At 51.4% G+C, this 17,350-nt stretch overlaps 5 protein-coding genes across 5 annotated transcripts; 4 read left to right on the plus strand and 1 right to left on the minus strand.

The window, feature by feature from the left end:
• Positions 1–152: 152 nt before the first annotated feature.
• On the plus strand, positions 153–2,682 carry FOL1 (trifunctional dihydropteroate synthetase; the record flags this gene model as incomplete). The annotated part of the gene is made up of 2 exons (XM_064876612.1): positions 153–661; positions 714–2,682. 2 exons carry the CDS (start codon positions 153–155, stop codon positions 2,680–2,682), a joined length of 2,478 nt encoding a protein of 825 aa, XP_064727919.1.
• A 700-nt stretch (positions 2,683–3,382) lies between these two features.
• Positions 3,383–5,778, plus strand: LEU1 (3-isopropylmalate dehydratase; the record flags this gene model as incomplete). The annotated part of the gene is made up of 2 exons (XM_064876613.1): positions 3,383–3,482; positions 3,536–5,778. The coding sequence occupies 2 exons, from the start codon at positions 3,383–3,385 to the stop codon at positions 5,776–5,778; spliced, it is 2,343 nt and encodes a 780-aa protein (XP_064727920.1).
• A 2,762-nt stretch (positions 5,779–8,540) lies between these two features.
• Positions 8,541–9,578, minus strand: PMZ80_008213 (uncharacterized protein; the record flags this gene model as incomplete). Its single annotated transcript, XM_064876614.1, has 1 exon — positions 8,541–9,578. The coding sequence occupies one exon, from the start codon at positions 9,576–9,578 to the stop codon at positions 8,541–8,543; it is 1,038 nt and encodes a 345-aa protein (XP_064727921.1).
• Positions 9,579–11,180: 1,602 nt separating this feature from the next.
• On the plus strand, positions 11,181–12,644 carry PMZ80_008214 (uncharacterized protein; the record flags this gene model as incomplete). Its single annotated transcript, XM_064876615.1, has 1 exon — positions 11,181–12,644. One exon carries the CDS (start codon positions 11,181–11,183, stop codon positions 12,642–12,644), a length of 1,464 nt encoding a protein of 487 aa, XP_064727922.1.
• A 286-nt stretch (positions 12,645–12,930) lies between these two features.
• Positions 12,931–15,419, plus strand: ORC4 (origin recognition complex subunit 4; the record flags this gene model as incomplete). Its single annotated transcript, XM_064876616.1, has 2 exons — positions 12,931–14,772; positions 14,823–15,419. The coding sequence occupies 2 exons, from the start codon at positions 12,931–12,933 to the stop codon at positions 15,417–15,419; spliced, it is 2,439 nt and encodes an 812-aa protein (XP_064727923.1).
• Positions 15,420–17,350: the final 1,931 nt, after the last annotated feature.

Genomic DNA, 17,350 nt, shown 5'->3' on the forward strand with positions numbered 1-17,350 from the left:
TTCGGGCTCACAATTGGGTGACCGATACCAATGCTGGATGCTGGAACGCCGGAACGATAACAGCCAACAGAAGCCGAAGCACACGTCGGAATCCATCCACCATTGGGGGAAAACGCATGTTGTCCAGCGTCGACCTTCAACCTGAGACCAACATGGTGGAACTTCAGTCTAACCAAGCGGCAGCAGGACTACCAGAAGGTGCTAGTTCATCATTCCGAACTACCTTTCCCGATGTGACACCAGTGATTCGCAAATTCGACCATCCATATCCTCACCTTAACCGAGTTGTTGTAGCGTTCGGCAGCAATGTTGGCGATCGAGTGATGCACATTGAAAATGCACTGGCCTCCATGGGTGCTGCTGGGCTCCGGGTAATCAGGCTCAGTAGGCTCTACGAGACTAAAGCAATGTACTACGACAAGCAAAACTCCTTTCTGAATGGTGTGGCTTTGATCGAAACCGAGCTCACCCCACTTGAGCTGCTCGATACCCTCCAGAAGATCGAGCTCGAGCAAGGCCGAGTTCGCAGCATCGACAAAGGACCACGGACCTTGGATCTAGACATCATCTTGTGTGGTTTCGATCGAATTGATCACGAGCGTCTGAAAGTGCCACATCCGCTTATGATGGAGCGCGAGTTCGTGCTGCGCCCTTTAATCGAGTAAGACATGCAGAGCTCCGATCGTTGCTGCGACATACTAATTGAATGCCAGTGTGTATGGACGAGACTTCAGGTTCGCTGCGCCCTTGCCAGCTTCCAATCACCAAAAGACTGCTTACGTAACCTCGTCAGGCGCTGCTCTCGACAGATTAGAGCATTTCGATGCCTCGATGCGAGCAATAACAACACTCTCGCCGAACCATCCATTTCTGGCTGCCGACGATCCACGACAACCCACACTGATCATGTCAATCCTGAACATAACGCCAGATTCCTTCTCCGACGGTGGAAAGCTTGTTCCCACTGATATAGACACAATTGTGACCACTGCCAGGTCGCACATCGCGCAAGGGGCTACCATACTTGATGTAGGAGGCCAGTCGACCCATCCGAAGGCGACTATGCTCCCCGCTGCTGAAGAACTCAACCGCGTCCTCCCTGCCCTTCGCGCTATACGCACGATTCCCGAAGTCGCCTGTGGCAAGATCGCTGTCAGCTTAGACACCTTTTACTCTGACGTTGCAAGGCCATGTATGGAAGAAGGGCTTGTCGACATAATCAACGACATCTCTGCTGGGCGACTCGATCCGAAAATGCTCTCGACTGTCGCAGAGTTCCAGAAAACTATAGTGCTGATGCATATGCGTGGCACCCCACAAACAATGGTGAAGATGATTAACTATGGGCAAGAGGGCGTCGTAAACATGGTTGCCCATGAGCTTGCAGGTCGAGTACGGCTAGCCCTTACAGCCGGTATCCCACCTTGGCGCATCATACTTGACCCTGGTATTGGATTCGCGAAGAATGAGCTGCAGAATCTTGAGTTATTGCGCGCGGGCACTGATAGCATTGCTGAAAAGTCGTGCAGAGACCTGAGCGGTCACCCTTGGCTTGTTGGTACCAGTCGCAAAGGCTTCATTCAGAGGATCACTGATTCTCCGAACCCTGAAGACCGAGCCTGGGGTACGGCCGGATGTATCACTGCTGCTATCGCGGGCGGTGCACGTATTGTACGCGTACACGATGTCAAAGAAATGAGTAAAGTTGCTAAGATGGCAGATGCACTGTATAGAGTGGAGAAGGAAAGTCAGAACGAGAGAAAAGTGGATGAGAATTCCGTCAAAAACATGGAGAAACAGGACTCGCTCCACCGCGCTATTGACGACCGCACTACATCCAATCTACAGAGTTCAGTGGCATCCATGAGACGGCAGGGCGGAACACTACAGCAGACCGATGCAGACTTGCTCATTACTCTCATAGAGCGACTCCGAGAGAAGCGGAACGATCCAGAAACAGGCCTCTGGCAGACAAGAACGCCCAAGTTGAGCAACACCTTTCAAGCGCAGGAACAGGTATCAGATCCAGAACCAGCTATCGGTGAAGCCCGGGACCCAAAGGCGGCTTACGAGACCGTGAAGACATCAATGCGTCGCCTACAAAAGAGAAAAACGCGGCTAGTGAGAGTGCTCCAGAAGGCCACAAAGCAGCAAGAACAAGGTGAACACAAACGGGAAAAGGATCTCGATAGAGACGATGTAGATTTTTCTTCTGGCTCAGAGGCATCTACCAGCGGAGCTCAATCGTTCCAGGAACAGCAAGGAACGTTTTCCAGCGACAAGGCAGAGAATTCCAAACTGCGTGCAGCACAGGAATTGCACCTCAAATCGAAAGAACGAGGTCAGGTCCTAGACCTCGGACTACCTCATAAAACGACGTACATAAAAAGCGAAAACAGAAACCGGACAGCTTCTCCACATAGAAACAGCGCAGCTTCGCCAGAGCAGGCAGAGGAGCCGTCGGATCAACAGGGTAGGAAGGACTTTGAGAAGAGCTCTGGAGAAGAGATGATGGACAAAATGCCAGAGGATGAGGCCTCACAGAAGTCCGGAGGTTCACTTTCAGAAAAGCATATGTCAGCCATCAAAGCTGATAAAAGTCGCGAAGAGAACTCAAAGGACGCGGCAGTCGACAAAAAGAGCCTGAGTTCTACACCAGTATCAGATCTTGCACCTCTGTAAAAGGAAGCAGCCGTGGCTTCAGCTAGCACAATGACATAGCGTGATAAATGGTCCTGCGCATAGTTCGCGGGTCGGTTCAGATATTTAAAACTTCACCTTGGATCTTGAAATTATACAGACATGAGTGGTTCAACATTCAGTACTTGAACTCCTTCTTGCACCTTGCACCATGACGGTAGAACATCATGTCGAAGGATTGTGAAACCAATATTGGGCAAGCAGTGTCGGACAGGTTTTCGCCTGTTGTCTGTAACCCCCTTCGAAAGTGGCTCCGCGAGTGCTTGGAGGGAGGATCTGAAGTTCGCGAGGCGCGCCTGCCTCAACTCGGCACAACATGAGCGGGATCGGCGTTTCGGCTATTCGAGGTCAGGAAGGCACACGAGGAGAGGAGCAAGCGACATCATAAACAAAAAGTTTCTGCCAATCAGCGGAGTTGCATTTGAAGGAGTATGAGCGGCGTAAATTTACTTGTTCATATTCTACAGTTTCGCAAGAATTTGTATGGCAAACTCAATTCAAGCTAATCATAAAACAGGGCTCTGACCGCGTGCCACATCAAGAGCGATATCGGCTTTCATCGTCCAGACATAGTATATCGTGTCTCTACCATAAATACCGTGGCTCTTCCGTCCAGTACTGGTGTCTTAATACGCTGTTGAAGTCCTCTCTTGATACTTGTTGAATATCGCTCTCTGTGAAAATGCCTTCCGCAGCTAAACAGCCTCAGACGCTGTACGACAAGGTCTTCAACGACCACATTGTAAACCAGCAAGAAGACGGCACGGTCCTATTATATATCGGTAGGTTTCACCTTGGATCGTCTTAGGGAACCCCTCTGTTGACACATGCATAGACAGACATCTCGTCCACGAAGTAACATCGCCACAAGCCTTCGAAGGATTGGAAAATGCTGGCCGCAAAGTACGCCGGCCGGATTGCACACTTGCCACGACCGACCACAATGTACCCACGACCCCACGGAAGAACTTCAAGAACGTTGCAGACTTCGTAAAGGAGGACGACTCGAGGTTACAATGCACGACCCTGGAGGAGAACGTGAAGAAGTTCGGCCTCACATACTTCGGCCTGGGTAGTGCCAACCAGGGCATTGTGCACATCATTGGGCCTGAGCAAGGCTTCACGTTACCCGGTACAACAGTCGTGTGCGGTGACTCCCACACCTCGACGCATGGCGCTTTCGGCTCTTTGGCTTTCGGCATTGGCACTAGTGAGGTCGAGCATGTGCTGGCTACACAATGTCTACTTACAAAGAAGAGCAAGAACATGAGGATACAAGTCGACGGAAGATTGGCATCCGGCGTGTCAAGTAAAGACATCATCCTGCACATCATTGGTGTGATCGGTACTGCTGGCGGTACCGGCGCAGTTATCGAATTTTGCGGTTCGGCTATTCGAGGACTGAGCATGGAAGCAAGAATGTCAATATGCAACATGTCTGTCGAAGCAGGAGCAAGAGCAGGAATGATGGCTCCAGATCAGAACACATTCGACTACCTGAGGGGCAGACCGCTTGCCCCAGTACCAGACAGTGCTGAGTGGAAGAAGGCTGTCGCATACTGGTCAAGCTTGGCTTCAGATCCTGGTGCGAAGTACGACATTGAAGTCTTCGTTGATGCGAAAGATATCACACCAACAATCTCCTGGGGCACTTCACCTCAAGATGTTGTGCCCATTACAGGCGTTGTTCCGAGCCCGGACGATTTCAGTGACAAGGCTAAGAAAGAGTCTTGCGTGCGGGCTCTCGAGTACATGGGTTTGACAGCAGGCACAAAGATGGAAGATATTGAAGTCGACAAAGTATTCATCGGCTCCTGCACAAACGCTAGAATCGAGGATCTGAGAGCTTCAGCCAAGATTGTCGAAGGCAAGAAAGTCGCTAGCAACGTTATGCGTGCTATGGTCGTGCCGGGCTCAGGTAACGTCAAGAACCAAGCAGAAAAGGAGGGCCTAGACAAGATCTTCATTGACGCAGGTTTCGAGTGGCGCGAAGCTGGATGCAGCATGTGCCTAGGCATGAACCCGGACATTCTCTCACCGCGCGAACGGTGCGCATCGACCTCGAACCGAAACTTCGAAGGCAGACAAGGTGCTTTCGGTCGCACTCATCTAATGTCACCGGTCATGGCAGCTGCCGCAGCAATAGTCGGCAAGCTTGCAGACGTCCGGAAGTTGACCGATGATGCAACACCACAGAAAGCCTCTCCCACATTAGAGGTCTCCGAACATGTAGACGAACCATCTGACTCTGAAGATCTAGAGCGGATCATGGATCTTCCTCAAGATGACAATCCCAAGATGGCTGGACATGGTCTCCCAGCCAAGGGCTCTCCGGGATTCCCCAAGTTCACGACACTGAAAGGAATCGCGGCACCCCTCGATCGCGCAAACGTCGACACAGACGCAATCATCCCCAAACAGTTCTTGAAGACCATAAAACGTACCGGTCTCGGCAAAGCCTTGTTCGATCCTCTCCGTTTCAATGAAGATCGTTCAGAAAACCCAAACTTCGTCCTGAACCAAGAGCCATACCGGAAGTCCAAGATCCTAGTCGTAACGGGACCCAACTTCGGCTGTGGCTCATCAAGAGAACACGCACCATGGGCTCTCCTCGACTTCGGCATCAAATGTGTCATTGCACCATCCTACGCAGACATCTTCTTCAACAACACATTCAAAAACGGCATGCTACCCATCATCATGCCCGACGAGTCGGCCCTGAACGCGATCGCCGAGAAAGCTAAGGCCGGCGAAGAGATCGAAGTCGACCTCCCTAACCAAGTCATCAAAGACGCACAAGGCAACAAACTCGCAGACTTCGACGTCGAAGAGTTCAGGAAACACTGTCTCGTCGAAGGCCTAGACGACATCGGCCTGACGATGCAAATGGACGAGAAGATCTCCAAGTTCGAAGATAGAAGGACCCTTGATACACCGTGGCTCGATGGGAGTGGGTACCTCGCCAAGTGGAGGAAAACAGGCAAGAAGAACGCACCGGGCCAGCCGGTGAAGGTCGAGCCTGCGCCTGTACCGAAGACAAACCGTGGACAGGAATTGACTGATCCGAATGATTGGTAGAGTCTTGTTCGGATGAGGAAGAGGAATTACGAAGATGACGATTTGTTCAGGAATTACGCTGCGTTTCAGGGGGAGGATGGCCGCATGCAAGAGCTCGCTGTTGCCGGTGCTGTTTCTGGAATGATTGATGATTTTGAGGACTTCAAGAGGGATGAGAACACGCATTGAGCAAAACGCCTTGCAAGCTGGGGTATAGCTGCAATATCACATATTGGTAGCTATTTGTACAGAGCATGACTTACGAAAACATGCATTTCTATTGCTGGACGTGCTTAAATGCACAACATCAAGTTCTGATCCTCGCCCAGCCATCCTCCCCTTCCTCCATCATATACTCATTCCCATCTGACCCCTTCGATGCCCATGGTGCTCAGACCATCACGCAGATTAATCACCTTGCATGCATCATTCCTTGTTCGACGTCAGATCAAATCGTGCATCCCCATAATAAATACCTCACTGCTGCTCCTCCCTCAGCCTCCTTTTGACTCGCTCCTTCCTCCATGTGTTACTTGTAGCAGGTCACGCCTTCCGTGGCTAGTAGCAGATCGTACCTTCTTCTGCCTGTCACAGTGGGTCACACCTGTCTATTTAAACGAAATACTCATTCGCACCTTCCTGTCCTGTCACCCAAATCGCTCCTCCCCAATCAAAGATCCGGCCGTTCGCACCTTCCACATCTGCGTGTCAGATCGCGCCTTTCCCCCAGAATACTCTATGCTCAGATGCACTTGCATTTCCCCCTGTCAAACCTAACATATCAGGGTCACTCCTTCCTCGCCGGGCCGGTGTATCTTGTACAGTAGGTCGCACTTTCTTGTGTAGTAAGTCGTTATCATTCCGTGCCTGCCTCAGCTGTGTTACAAATTGACCGGGTGGCGCCTTCCTCGTCTAGTACCTATCACGTCGCTGCTTCCTCGCTTGCGGCTTGCCATCGGGCCGGACTTACCTCGAGAACATACTCGGTCGTACCTTCTGGTCTAGATCGTCCCTTCCTTGCCTGCGCATCTGCGTTGTCTGCCTCGTACCTGCCTCGATTGGGCCATACCTTCTTCTATAGGTACTTTCGCTGTTCAGTCGCAGCTGCTTTCTAATTGGATTGCATACTACGCTGCGCCTTTCCAAGTCGACTAGGTCGGTCCTTTCTCGAGAGTTGAGTTACACCTGCCTCGACAGTATATCTGGGTCGTGCCTACCTCGATTGTGCTTAGGTCGCTCCTGCTTTCCCGGTGGTCGTGAATCGCGCCTTCTTACTAGGCTGCTGGCATGGTGGTCGTGCCCGCCGCGATTACAGCCTAGTGGTTGCAGCTTCCGAGTTTGAGATTGCGGTAGCCGTGCCTGCCGGGAGGGCTGAAGGGTGTACGTTCCGTTGGGCACCGCTCTTGCTTTGATACGGTCCTAGCAGTATGTTGATTTGCGAGCAGCTGTGATGGTACTTGGAGTGACGGCACCAGGTATCGGGCTGCCTCTCAGGGCACATTACAATTTTGGTAGAAAGTGGTTGCATCATATCTATTCGTCCTGGGCTATAATGCTTGTCCTGCAAGCTACTAGCAGATGTGCCGGCTAACGACACTGCCCAACTATACTATCCTCTGTCCATATTTCTATCTGCGTTGCTGCTCGAGCATCTCTTCTTTGCTGTCGGCCTGTGTCCTTCAGCGCTTACGAACCTTCAGCCCAACTGTCTCTATATCCACTCTTGAACAACAGTCCTCTCAGATCAGTCGAAGCATGCCGGGTGAATGGCCGACCATTGTGGTAGGCTATGCCGGTATAGTTATTGTAGATGCTCGGTGCTGTATTCTGCTGGCCACTGACCGTGTTGGAGTAATTATTCGTGCTGTCGGACGCATTGCCAGAATATCTGGTGCTTCCTTGAGATGAAGAAGTTTCGCCACCGGGACCTGTGTGAAAGAATCCTAGTGGGACGTAAGAATCGTTGTTACTGCTGTTCGTATTGCTTGTGGTGTTGGTCGTATCGAAGCTAGTTGAATCGAAGAATTATCGTAGCTCGTGAAGTAAGCTCCACTGCTATTTATCTGGCCGAGTGGTGTCTCTTGTCCCATATTGTCTTGTTTGCTGCGATGTGCCTTTCAGCGGTTGAGGAGATGTTCGAGCTTGGTTCTGCGACGGACTGTCTAGGGTGCCCGAAATGGCGAATGTGCCCTTCTGCTCGTGTTGGAGGGCTTCCACTGAATCGAGACAGACCTCGTGGGAGATAAATCTTGATCAAAATACACCAGTTGTATCCCGAAGGTCTGCAACTGTGATTGTAACAAGTACGGTTCGGCGATCTGGTAAGCCGTGTAGATGTCCAAATGAGTGCTTTTAATGGCAGAGTGCACAACAACCTCGATGTAGCTTGTCCGTGTATGTACCCAGAAGGCGTACCACGCGCTGGACGCAGGTCCCGAGACATTTTTCGACGTCCGGAACTTGTCACGGGTGTGGAGTGAGGTCTCAGACACACAACGATCCGGTCTCGGAATGAGTGGACGGTCTCTTGAAGACTACCACGGGCATGTATTGTTTCCGAGACCTGTGGCTATTTGGGTCTGAGCCGGGGCGGTGAAGGTCAACGTCCAGAGCCAAGACGTTGTGCCAGTCCTGCGAGGTCTCAGGTGGAGGTTGCGATGGTTACGCCAAACCGTCACAGAGTGTAGCCTCGCAAGGCCAGCCTATTACACCAGCATTGCCACATTGCTGGCTGATGACAAGATTTCCTGGCTCTCCAAACCTGCAACCTTTGTTGTACCTGCTCAGTCTCTTTTCCCGGGTCCAGAATATCCTCCATAGCCACCGTAGCCACCATACCCTCCATAACCAGAGTTCCTTGTCCCGGCTGACGGAGCATAGCCGTTCGTAGGTAGAATACCATTTCCAAATTTATTCGCGCGGCCACTCTTTCGTCTCTCATACAGCAACATGAGTAAAGCACCAGTGCCTCCACTTCCAACAATGGCGAACAAAGACAGTAGAGAAAAGCCAGTCCTGTGATCTGTAACGCCCATGAACGTTTTGCCAGTATCTGCACTGACCATGCCTGGCAGTATGGCACCCGGAATCCAACCAACATTGAAGGTGAATGTCAGAGGCTCGTTGCGGGTGATTTTCGTGCCTTCGGGTACAGTGTTGGGATCCGGCAAAGAATATGCTGTTGAGGCTATGAGATGCGACGGTGCTTCATAATCGAGTATAGCTTGTCTCTGCTTTCTAGACAGGTCGCTCAATTCTTCGGTGCCTGTATGCGTATGGAACAGCACATTGATATTTGTGTGCAAATGGATATGGCTCAGCTGTAGAGTACCTTGCAATGCTATTGTCAAGGGCGTCCATTTTTCTGATTCTGCTGCAGCATTGGCCCCAGGTTCACTCGACGAAGCGGCAGCTGTGAGGGCATCGTCGAAGGATAGCGGGTAGGAAGGAACTCGACAGGACAAAGGGACGTCTGAGTGTACGAAGTACTCTATCAGATGGTAGAACTCATCGGAAAGGGTGTCGATGGTGCAGGTGTACGTCTGGGGCACGCCATAGGTGAAGGATAATGGCGTATTGTCGGTCTCGTTACAATGGAGGAACGGGATGTATTGTAAGTTGCCATGAGCATCGGTGATGTGCTCTCCTGTCTCAATTGTGCGGTTCAGACATGTTACTGGCAAAGTGTCACCTTTCGAGTACGCTTTCTGTGAGGTGCTCAGTGCCTCCTGGGAGTCTGAAGACGCTGCATTGACTGATGTTGCAAGCGTAGAGTAGAACACAAGCAGCGCTCGCACAGCAAGGCCCAGCGATAGTAGCATTATTTGCATGGATCTGGGAAAGCTCGAGGGTGTTACTGCCACGTTCTACAGTTTCATTTTCGAAAGGAAAGCGCACCTCACGTTCTGGACCCTGGCTGCTACCCCGGATAGTTCTGCATAGGAACCATAGATTGATGCCTTGAAGCCTGAATGTTCATGCTTCCGGCAAATACTCTGGCATTGAAAAGAGGCGTTGCGGGCTCATATCTGTGTATATGCTGGCAATATCTAGGTCGAGGCGTATGCAAGATGTGTTCTGCTCTAAGATCTGCTTATTCACATCATGCTCAAGGCTCGTCATTCGAACAGTCTGACTAACATTCCTCCTGTAAGCTGTGGGAGTACCTACATTGCAACCGCCATCAAGATGTCTGAGTGGTAGGCGTAAAGTGTATCTTGTTGTCAACGAGTTTGACATCCTCCGCTGGAAATACCAGTATGGCTGGATGTAGGCACAAGTGACAGAGGCTGGCGTACTCCGCAGATACGAAAGCAAAGCCTTATAGACGTCTCGCAGCTTCGGGCCTCAGTGTATTGATTAGTGTCGCTCTGGTAATGGCTCTCAAGGTACTGGGAAACATCTCTAAATCCGTTAGCCATTTCGATGTTGACGCCACAGTGTCGATAATTTGCCCTATCTCCATGCTAACGAGTCCGCCGCTTGTAGAGTGCCTCGGAGCTGTGGTATGCATAGTTCGAGCGTGAGCCTAAGCCCACAGCTCTGCAAGGAGGAAGAACATTGCGTCCTCTTTCATAGACCTACTGTGGACATGCCCAAAGCAAATCGCGCCCCAGATATCAAGCCTGTCTCATACCTCTGCTGAGCTGCTATTAGTCCTCACTTTGTTGACGATAATAGCGTAAAAGTTCATGAGAGGAGCCAGGCTGACCACGTGGACTCCAGTTCAAGTCCGATTCCAAGGACTGCATCTGCTGAAGACCGCGTACGAAGCCATAATGCGACACGTAATCTTTGTAGCATGATGGACATCGTAGTCATCTTCAAAGCTTTTTACTCCTGATCTCCGCCGAACGGTACCTGCTACCTCGCCGCATCTTGACCGTATGTTGTTCGGGACGACGCTGAGTGTCTATGGCAAGCGGCCGAGGTGCTCACAGGGGCGGCGAATCGTCTGGCGGTATGTCAAACCGGTCAGTTGTCACCTTGCAAGTCTAGCGACGCAATAGCCTTGAATCTGCTATGACCCGAATGCAGTCTAGTAGAGGCAGATCTTCGTGTACGGCATGCATGAGCGTTTTCACCTTGCATATCGAAGCGAGAGGCTGCATTCGTAACTGCAGTATTTTCTTGCAGAAGCTTTGCTGACCGCGGATGCAAGTTTGATATGTTGTGTAACAAAACATAAACTTCAGATTCTGGATTCGGACAGATGATCTCCACTCAATTTTGAGATCGCGAGCCTCGGTGAGGTCACCATGATGCGAGAAGCTCGGACGCGATCAAAGAGGAAGGTGAGTATCACGCGTTCTTGACAGAGAAAAACTGTCAAGAGAACACTGTTAGACATACCTTCGCCTCACTCTTTTGGTGCTCAACATCCATTTCGTGGTCGAGGAGGACATCAAGGACGGGTTCGCACGATGGGATTACTCGAGAAAAACAAGCCACCCGTTGGCTTAAAATGGCGTTCAAACACGTTCTTCATCATTGCGACAGTGGCCATAGGTCTCTTCACCGACCTTTTCTTATACGGCCTCATCGTTCCAATCCTACCATTCATGCTGCAGGAGCGAGTCGATGTGCCAGCAGACAAAGTACAGAGTTACGTATCAACACTCCTAGCCGCATATGCTGGCGCAAGTGTTGTCTTTTCCCTACCCGCAGGATGGGTTGCAGATAGGACCAATGCACGTCAAACGCCTTTCCTGACTGGGCTGGCGGCTCTTCTTGCAGCGACCACCATGCTCGCATTTGGTCAAAGCATCGCAGTTCTCGTCGTGGCAAGAGTACTGCAAGGTATTAGTGCTGCTGTGGTCTGGACTGTGGGCCTTGCTATGGTTCTCGACACTGTGGGACCTGAGAACTTGGGAAAGGTCATTGGTTCAATCTTCTCGTTCATCTCGGTGGGTGAACTGGCTGCACCTGTCCTTGGAGGAGTGTTGTACAAGAAGACCGGATATGCAGGCGTCTTTGGGGTTGGTGCTGGTATTCTCGGACTCGACTTTGTCATGCGACTTCTGGTTGTGGAGAAGAAAACTGCTGCCAGATATGGCGCTGACAACGCATCAGCAAATCCAAGGGAACACGGGTCGAGGACAGAAGACGGTGAGGAAGATACCGCAGACGAAGAGACCGCATTGCTGGGTAAGAAAGAAGAGGACTCGTTCAAGATCCCGGAAGGTCAGAACAGAGCCGTCCGGGCTTTACCAGTACTGTATTGCTTGTCCAATCCTCGAGTAGCGGTAGCCTTGCTGTTGTCGTTCGTCCAAGCAGCCACACTGGCCATGTTCGATGCCACAATACCAACCGAAGCAGAATCTCTGCTTGGGTTCAGTTCACTTGAAGCAGGGCTGTTATTCATCGCATTGGATTTGCCGTATCTTCTGCTCGGTTCGGTCGCTGGGTGGGCAGTCGACAAGTATGGAACCAAGCCTGCGGCTGTTCTAGGTTTCGGATACCTTGTACCGGTCCTAGTATTGCTGAGGTTGCCTACTGCAGGCGTGGTAGATGGTACGAAGGGAACGGTAATTCTGTGGTGCGCAATGCTGGCACTCAACGGCATTGGATTGGCGGTAATAGGGTCACCGAGTATCGTCGAAGCCAGCGATGTCGTTCAAAGGTACGACAAGGCGAACCAGGGCTTCTTCGGGGAGAATGGTCCTTACGCACAGCTCTATGCATTTCAGTCTCTTACCTTCTCCGCTGGCCTGGCTCTGGGACCAGTACTCAGCGGCACACTGAGGGACAGCATCGGTTATGGTAACATGAATGCTGTGTTCGCCGCTATTGCTGGCGTTACAGCGATCCTTTCTTGGATGTTCATTGGTGGGAAGACAGCTACAGTGAAGTGGGTTGCGAAGAAGCACAATTTGAATCCGAATTGAGGACCCTCAGATAGAATGTATAATACATAGATCGACCATGTAATGCAAACAGCATGTGTGAGAATATCCTCTTGTTCTTTTTATCCTCGTAGGAGTAAATCACACGTCTAACCACTTCACGCGTCTGAAATTCGCGCAATGTTCGCGTCAGATGTCGGCCGAAACGTCGGCAACAGCATTGTTGGGATTATTCAACTACAATCGGACTGTAGCAAGTATTCTGGAGCACTTGCGAGGTCACAGTAGCCTGATGTGACAGATCAGTGTTGTCCACCCCTTTGCTGTTATGTCCTCTGATTTCGATCCATCCCCACGTGCATCGAAACGAAGGAGAACAACACGATATGGCGCCCAAAGGACAATCCTGGCCGATGATGCGACTGAGAAAGGAGCATCTAACGTGCAGTCTGTGTCTGACCCAGACAAGACGGATGTACCAAGTGAAAACGCCACATCTCCCAAGGACCAGATTGAGGACGCCAATGTGCACAGTTCTGCAAAGAAGAGCCGCACCTCGTCGAGAACGTCTGCTGCTAAAACCAGAGCTCAGGCTGCACCCAATTCGAGGAGGAAGCCCATACCGCAGGATTTAGAAAGCCTGGGAGATACCGAGACCTCTGACACACCAGAGACCCCTTCAAGGTCTGCTCAAAAACCAAAGACAGCGAGCAGTCGCAAAGCTGGGAGCGATTCTGAGCGTGCGAATACTGGGGTAAATGTGAACGGAGAGAATGGCACGGACGAGCAAGTTGGTGAAGATGGATCAGAGAAGGAAGAGGAACCGATACCACAACCAAGGTCGAGCGGCCGGCAAAGGAGACCGCCACGGCGGCTCGCAGACACACTCGCGGACTCTCCTAAGCCTACTCCGACGAAGCGAACGAAGATATCCGCTGTGCAGCCGGATCTGGTTGGAAGTGCTCCAGCATCACCGGCACTGAAGGGTATCTTGACACCGTCGAAAAAGCAAAGGACAGGAGTACGAAAGTCAGTCATGTTCAATCATGACGAGAAAGAAATCGAAGAACAGCTTGGCTTCAGGGATATCGATACTCCTGCCAGACCCAAAGCCAAAACCACTACTAGGAAAGCTACACCCTATCCGAAGAAGTCGCAACCAATCGAAGAGATCGAGGAAGAGTCCACGGACACGAGCCGGGATACGCAGCTGCAGCCCGACGTCGACGACGATGTTTTCGATGACATGCTCATCGACGAGCCAACCGTGGACATTCCGCTTCACGATCCGTCTACAGATAATGTCCCAGCAATGACGGTGAACCTGCCAGCCGACAACCTCCAATTACAAGAATTCAAGTCGAGAGTGCTCGCAAGGCTGACATCTACCTCTTTACCCTCAAAGACGCCCACCCACTTAGAGAAGCAATACTCCCAGTTACATTCACTCCTACGATCTACTATTACCGCCTCTGAGTCCAACTCTCTCCTTCTACTCGGGCCCAGAGGCGCCGGCAAATCCCTGCTTCTGGACCTCGCACTTAGGGACCTAGACAAGGCTTACCCGAATGACTTCCACACCGTGCACCTCAATGGCTTCCTACAAACGGACGACAGATTAGCGCTGCGAGAAATATGGCGCCAGTTAGGCCATTCACGGGAGCTCGACGACTCGGAGACCGAAGATATTGGAGCAAGCTACGCCGATACCATGGCATCCCTGTTATCACTCTTGTCGCATCCGGATGAGATGGCAGTAGATCCTGTATCCACGGGAGACATCGAAACCCTTGCCCAGGATTCGAGCACGGTTGCTAGTGGCGGCCACAAAATCTCAAAGTCAATCGTGTTCATCCTCGATGAATTCGACCTCTTCACTACACATCCGAGGCAGACGCTATTGTACAACTTGTTCGACATCGCACAATCGAGAAAAGCACCGATCGCGGTCATCGGATGCAGCACGCGTATGGACGTCATTGAATGTCTGGAGAAGAGGGTCAAGTCCAGGTTCAGCCACAGATGGCTCCTCGTCCCCAGTGTGAAGACCACAGCAGAATGGAACCAATGCGTCGAGGATGCTTTACTCATTGACACCTCCGAAGAAGCCACCGCAAGAATGTCAAAGGAAGAAGAGAAGTGGGCTCTCAAATGGAACGCAGAAATGAAGGTCAGTCAATCAACTCCTCAACCACAGAAATTCTAACATACCTATTCCAGACCACCCTCCTCCCCACCCCCCAAATCCAAACCCTCATAAAAACCCACTTCTACACCACCAAATCCCTCCCCGACCTCTTCATCGCCCTTTACCCCACAATCGCAGCCCTTCAAATCCCATCCACAAACCAAACACATATACCACAACCCACCAACGCCCCAACAATCCTCACAACCCTCCTCCACCTCCCAACCCTCCATCTAACCCTCCTAATCGCCATGTCCCGCCTCGAAACAATCCACCATCTCACAACCTCAAACTTCAACCTCGTCCACGCGCATTACACGGAGCTCATCGCGAGCACGAGACTCAGACAATCAGCGCATGGGAGTATCGCGGCCTCTGGGAGTTTGAGGCAGTGGAGTAGGGAGTTATGTCGGGGCGCGTGGGAGGAACTGGGTGAGTGGGGGGTTATTGTGCCGGTCAGTGGGGGGCGGGATGATGAGGGTGGGCAAGAAGAGGAGACGCGGATGTGGAGGTGTGAGGTGGGTTTGGAGGATGTGGAGTGGGGGGTTAGAGGGCGGTTTGTGGTTGAGCCTGGTGAGAAGGTCGGTGGGGCGGGGGAGATCTTGTTGAGGTGGTGTCGGGAGGTGTGATATGGTGTGGATATGTATTGTGTGAAGTAGTGGCTGTAGCACAATGTAACGAGGACACTCGTGTGAGAGTTTTCAATTGTTTGAATTCCTTGTTTAGGTGTGCTAAGTAGCCAGTGGTTGATTGGATATGGATTAATCGGACGATCATGCCAGGGTTGGTGAGTAGCCGCCGTTCGTGTCCTATGAGGTTCAAGGTGGCTTGAGTTGTAGTCCTGTCAGTGCTGAACTGTTCAGTGATTATGGATGTCTGCGCATGATCTTAGATCCATTTTGGCTTGGTTTTATTTGGGTTTGGGTGAGTTAGGTCGGCGTGAGCAGGTGCGAGGCGGGTTAGAGAGACCGTGAGGTGAAGGTCAGGAAGGTGCGATTCATGTAGACGAAAACGGGAGCACAGCGGGTAGGTACGACGATGGCAGGCATCTCAACTTGCTGATTAGAGTCTGCTTGAAATGTCGGTTTGCAGGATACCGGCGATGTTGGAGTAAAATCCTGCCACGATGTCTGACCAAGCGAGGTCAGAGGATGAGCATGTCAAAGGGCACGTTGACAGGTGCAGGCAGAATGGGGTGAAGGTCTATCCTGGGTTTGAAATGTGTATCAGTATGTGATTGATACGTGTGCCTCGTGGATTAGATACGACAATGCTACCCGTAACGAGAAAAAATTGGCTGACCAGCCACCCACTATCTTCGAGAGGGCTCTGGAACGAGGTGTTAATCGTGTAATTCGTTATTATGGATGGCTGTTCCATCACATCTGCTTACTCGATCAACTGTTGCTACATTTGCGGCTCGGTCAGCTTGAGGTAGAGCCCTAACACGCCCCTGGCCTGCCCGTTTTCACCCTTCTTCTTTTTCCTTTACCAATTTTGGTGTTGTGCAGATGCGCCAAGGGCTGTCGAATATGCATGCGAGGAGTTTGTCTCACGGGCCATGGTGGACGACCACGTTGGGGAAGTTTGCAATTCTGGCTAGTGGGTTCATCATCTCAGAGCTGCGACTGCGTGGTCCAGACTCCTCTTGCGATGAGTAGTTTGTGGCGTGCTAGTGCTGGTACGTGTGAGACAACAACCCTGGTAAAGCGGTGGAAACAGGTTGTTGGTCGAGCTGCAATCAATGTGGCACCATGACCGATCACCTCGAGGGCTCCATCGACACGCCAACGACAGCTTGCCATTGCATGTAGAAGTATTCTGGACACTTAACTTGAGAAGTCTTGCAATGCTAGAGGGATAGCCAATAGTGAGGAGGCCAAATGAGCAGAAGAAAGCTATATGCAGAACGGCGTGATGTAGATCACTTCTTGCCAATGAGGCCTAGAACGAGCGCTTGTGGCTGGCAACAAGTACACTGCATTTAGTACCCGCGATTTGCTGGATGCTGAACAGTTCAGTCGCAAGTATTAGCAGAATGCTCTTGTTTCGGGGATAATTTACCACAAACGTCTCATCCTGTGGAACGGTTGCCCTAGTATGGTGCGCTGGCATCCTAGCAAGGGTAGACAGTGCGAGGTCCTTGGCTTCTCGTCCAACGCTGGGTGTGTTTTTGTGGTGCAGTGTATTGCTTTTCGCGACAGGCACCTTGTCCTAGATGCGCGCGCTTGATGGAGGGGCTACTTGAGCTCCCGGTCCACAACAGCTCGGTTCTAGACCGACTGCAGGCTGAGAAGCTGCGCTCTTTTTGTTCGACCCAAAGTATCAAGGTGTAATGTCTTGAGCTTGACGTGCTACCGCGGCTGGTAGGATCTCGATCATGCCCGTACGCCTGACTAGCATAGATGTGACAGGTCACTGTGAGCATTAGCTGAGGGCGCTAGTCAACGCACGATTGTACCGAATCTCTGGATATGACTTCACAAGACTGAACAGGTGATTTGATGTGTCTGCGAACCTAACGCAAGCCAAGCCATGGGGCTCGTGCTCACACGAACCG

This window comes from Knufia obscura, assembly GCF_036327395.1.
Source record: "Knufia obscura strain CCFEE 5817 isolate CBS 148926 chromosome Unknown scaffold_10, whole genome shotgun sequence".
NCBI lineage: Eukaryota > Fungi > Ascomycota > Eurotiomycetes > Chaetothyriales > Trichomeriaceae > Knufia > Knufia obscura.